Source organism: Porites lutea, chromosome 5 (assembly GCF_958299795.1).
Source record: "Porites lutea chromosome 5, jaPorLute2.1, whole genome shotgun sequence".
In the NCBI taxonomy this organism is placed as follows: domain Eukaryota; kingdom Metazoa; phylum Cnidaria; class Anthozoa; order Scleractinia; family Poritidae; genus Porites; species Porites lutea.
In genome coordinates, this window is record NC_133205.1 from 25,583,876 (window position 1) to 25,587,569 (window position 3,694).

General features: G+C 40.7%; 1 protein-coding gene across 1 annotated transcript; it reads left to right on the forward strand.

Annotated features, from left to right (window-relative positions):
• Positions 1-721: 721 nt before the first annotated feature.
• On the forward strand, positions 722-3,372 carry LOC140937036 (uncharacterized). Its single transcript, XM_073386560.1, has one exon. The coding sequence runs from the start codon at positions 1,215-1,217 to the stop codon at positions 2,238-2,240; it is 1,026 nt and encodes a 341-aa protein (XP_073242661.1). The 5' UTR covers positions 722-1,214; the 3' UTR covers positions 2,241-3,372.
• The last annotated feature ends 322 nt before the right edge of the window (positions 3,373-3,694 follow it).

A 3,694-nucleotide genomic window follows, 5' to 3' on the forward strand; every position in this document is an offset into this window, starting at 1 on the left:
AATTCCTCGCAGAGTACGAGATACAGAATAAATATATTAAAAGCCATTTATAAACATAAACCGCCGCAAAAATACCCGAAAACAATGCCCTAAAAACGGTATGGAAATACCGAGATTATTTTAAGCAAACTTGTTTTCAAATCCACGCCTTTTTGTGAAAGTATTCAGCCATTTCCTCGGCGGCTGTCATGAACACGCGTTAGGAAAGAACACTTTACTTCATAAATGACTCAAGTTACCCTCATTAATTCAAATAAACACCCTACATGAAAACATGTACAAACACTACTCGAGGTACTAACTGGTTTTTGTTGACTTAAACCCGCTTGCAAATGCAAACGTACTCTCTTTGATAAAATGGACTAGGTAAAGAAACTCCCGAGCACAATACACAAAAGCTTAAAAGAATCGCTTAATCCATATAATACGAAGTTACGATAGCCGATCTGTTATCGAGTCTCGCTTGGTTTTAATCGGGCGCTTAATTGCTAATTTGTTTTTAGATGTAATCAGTTGTTTACTTTGCTAAAGGCTGCGTGCATTTCCTGAACTACGTCTTTCTGTAGATTAAATTAGAAATTAATTCTCAGAATTACGTTTAATTTGCCATCCTCTGCTGGTTTTGGGGCCTAATAGTCGCACTCAGCGACTTAGAGGCGTTACCGAGCACCTGGATCGCGCATGTTATAAAATTGGTTAAAACAACAAAGCGAAAAATAACCCTAAACAATTTGAGAAGTCTTTTGTTGTTGTAAGGAATGCGTAGTCAGATGGAATTTACGTCAAGTTGACAGATACTTTTAATTCACGCCAGATGCCCCGGGGACATGCCTCTTGCGCGCCGCAAAATCAAAGGTGACCGGCCGTCTCCCAACGATCAGAAGAGAGATATAAATGTGTGCAGTTGACAAGTAATTGCATACCCCTCACAACCGCATTACGTGAATCTGAGTACTTTTGGGTTTGTTAAGAGATACTGACTACAAGATTTTGCGCCGCAAAACATCCTCTGTGAAAACACCAACTACATCTATTTCAGGGCTACATACTGCTTGTGGGTGGTCTGTGGAGCGACAGAGTTATATAGGAGCTTTAATAGCGTTCAGGAACTTTCCCGGTTCAAGCGATCCGCAAGGGCAACGATCACTAAGTGGTTCTTCGCGCGACTACAAGATTAGACTCACGGGAGAATAACGCAAGACAGAGAGTGTGTAATGGATTATCACGGAAGAGACGCTTTAGTCGGAAAAGAGAACGTTGTTGATTACAAAGGAATAGACGCAGGAAGTCCATCAAGTGCTGACAAGGTGATGTTTCCAGTGAGCGAACACAAGGAAATAGCTTCTGATATTCCAGTGGTGTACCGTACAGGAAACTTACATCATACTGGTATCCAATCCAAGCCCTTCTCCGCCGATATAAAAAGCCCCGACACAGAACAACACAACATTACATGTCCGGCCAGCAAACCATCCACTATGCAGTCGAGAAGCAAGCCTTATCTATCCGAAGAAGTGAAGCCGCCATTTTCGTACATTGCTCTGATTGCAATGGCCATCGATAGTTCCCCATACCGCATGAGGACACTGAACGAGATCTATGAGTTCATTATGATGCGTTTCCCGTATTTTCGCAGGAATCAGCAGAAATGGCAGAATTCTATTCGCCACAACCTTTCTCTGAATGACTGCTTCATAAAAGTTCCTCGCAGCTACTTTGGCAAGCCAGGAAAGGGGAACTACTGGACCCTGCATCCCGGATCAGGAGACATGTTTGGAAGTGGTAGCTTTCTGCGCAGAGCGAAGAGATTTAAATGCCGCCCTCCGCAGAAGCCCAACGAGCCTGCTTTTGTGTGCAAAGTGAACTCCAATCACCATTTTAATCTCTTCGTTGACGGAGTGAACCAACACATTCGGAGCTTCGTTCAAATGCAGCCAGCCCACCTGAGCGCTATTCCGCAAAGAATCAACACGGTACCTCCGTGCGTTGCGAGTTCAATTCAGCTCCAACTAACTGCCGCACATGGCGTTATTCGTCCAACTGCGCGTTATGGATCTTTAGAGATCCCGCAAGAACATTTTGGAGCTTTTCAGCCAGTTCCTCAGGCCTCAAAAGCCCGACGGCGAGGTTTCATGATTAGAGAGCTTATTGAACAAGGAAAAAGAGAACTAGAAGATCCTTCAGACGACGAAGATGCCAGTGTTTGTGAGCCTTCTAAAAAGAAAGCGCGATATGAGTGAGATTAGCAAACTGAACTGCAAGTTCAAGCCACAGAAGGTGGAAAGTCTCACAGTTAACAGCTTTTACGGCTCCTCTCATTGAGCTTCGAGGTCCTAAGAGATCTGAATTTTTCCCAGTACACCGCTTCAGACTGAATGCCCCGCGATCTGTATAAACACTGAATATTTCAGTTTATATTTAGCGATATTCGCTAGTTATCCGTTGACAAGAAAATCTTTGCAAAAACTTTTATTTAAATCGTTTAAATCGTTCCAAAAGGCGCAGATATGACGGGTGCATCATTTTAAGAGAGTGTATCGAACTGAGGCTCGATGTGTTGGAGAAACAATCACGCTAGGTGCTAAGATAATTAACAGTTTTGTAGCAGGCATTTTTCTCATCACTTATCCAAAGGAGTAAAATACCCTCAGTACTTGAAGGATTATGAAGAATTATGATAAATCTTAGGCTTTCTGCCTATTTCAAATGATTTTCAAACCGGTAATTGACAAAATTTTATTTACTAAGAAAGTTATTCATTTATAGAAATCTCGTTTGTCTAAGCAGCGAAAAGTATAACGTACATCAGACGCTACGTTAGCGTTTTTTCAAGAGATAGATCACTTTACTGTTTAAAGATTTCTTTTAGCACTTTTCGAATCTTAAACATTGTGTTACAGTTTACCGAGTGTGCCAGTTTGTTTCTGTTTCAATTACAAACGTTCGCGCAGTGGTTAATAGAACAGTAATCTATCGACAGAATTATGTTTTTATAATTGCCACAGTTGAATTCGCTGAATCTATGCCACTGGAAACAGCTTAAGACTTACCAAGGAAAAAATTCAATTTGGGCCGGAGCAGGAAATGGCTTAGGAAGTATGGGACATGACAGTTTGTACAAGATTTTGTTAGCTTTACCGCAGATTTACGTGGACAAAACACAACAACAATTAACCTCAGGAATTTTTATGACATACGGCTGTCCTCCCATTTACTACAATAGCTTGAAATAATATAGATAGCTAAGTTGGTCGAGCTGGTCTCCGTTAACTTTGCAAAAAATAGTAGCAATTGGGGATTTTTTGATGGCATGTAAGTATATATCATATATATACTGAATACAAATAAAAAAAGAGCAAATAAAGCTTTTCCTTTGGAAAAAACTGTGTCTAAAACCTTGGAGTTATATATAGAATATTGACGTCAGTTTTCACGGTTGTTACCAGGGTACCAATCATCAAGATTTTGACCGGTGCTGATTTAACGGAAGGGTGTGTACCGGATCATGCACAAAGACCAGTTTACAAGAATTTACTTCTCTGCAAATAACATTCCTTTGCAGAAATAAAATTGCCCTCGAAGGCTTGAAATACACACTATTGCTCGCAGCAGTTTGTTTTCATTTCGCATTACAATCAGCGTCTTTTAAGAAAAAAAAGGTTAACTGAATTAAACTCCTCAAATCCAGAGCTCA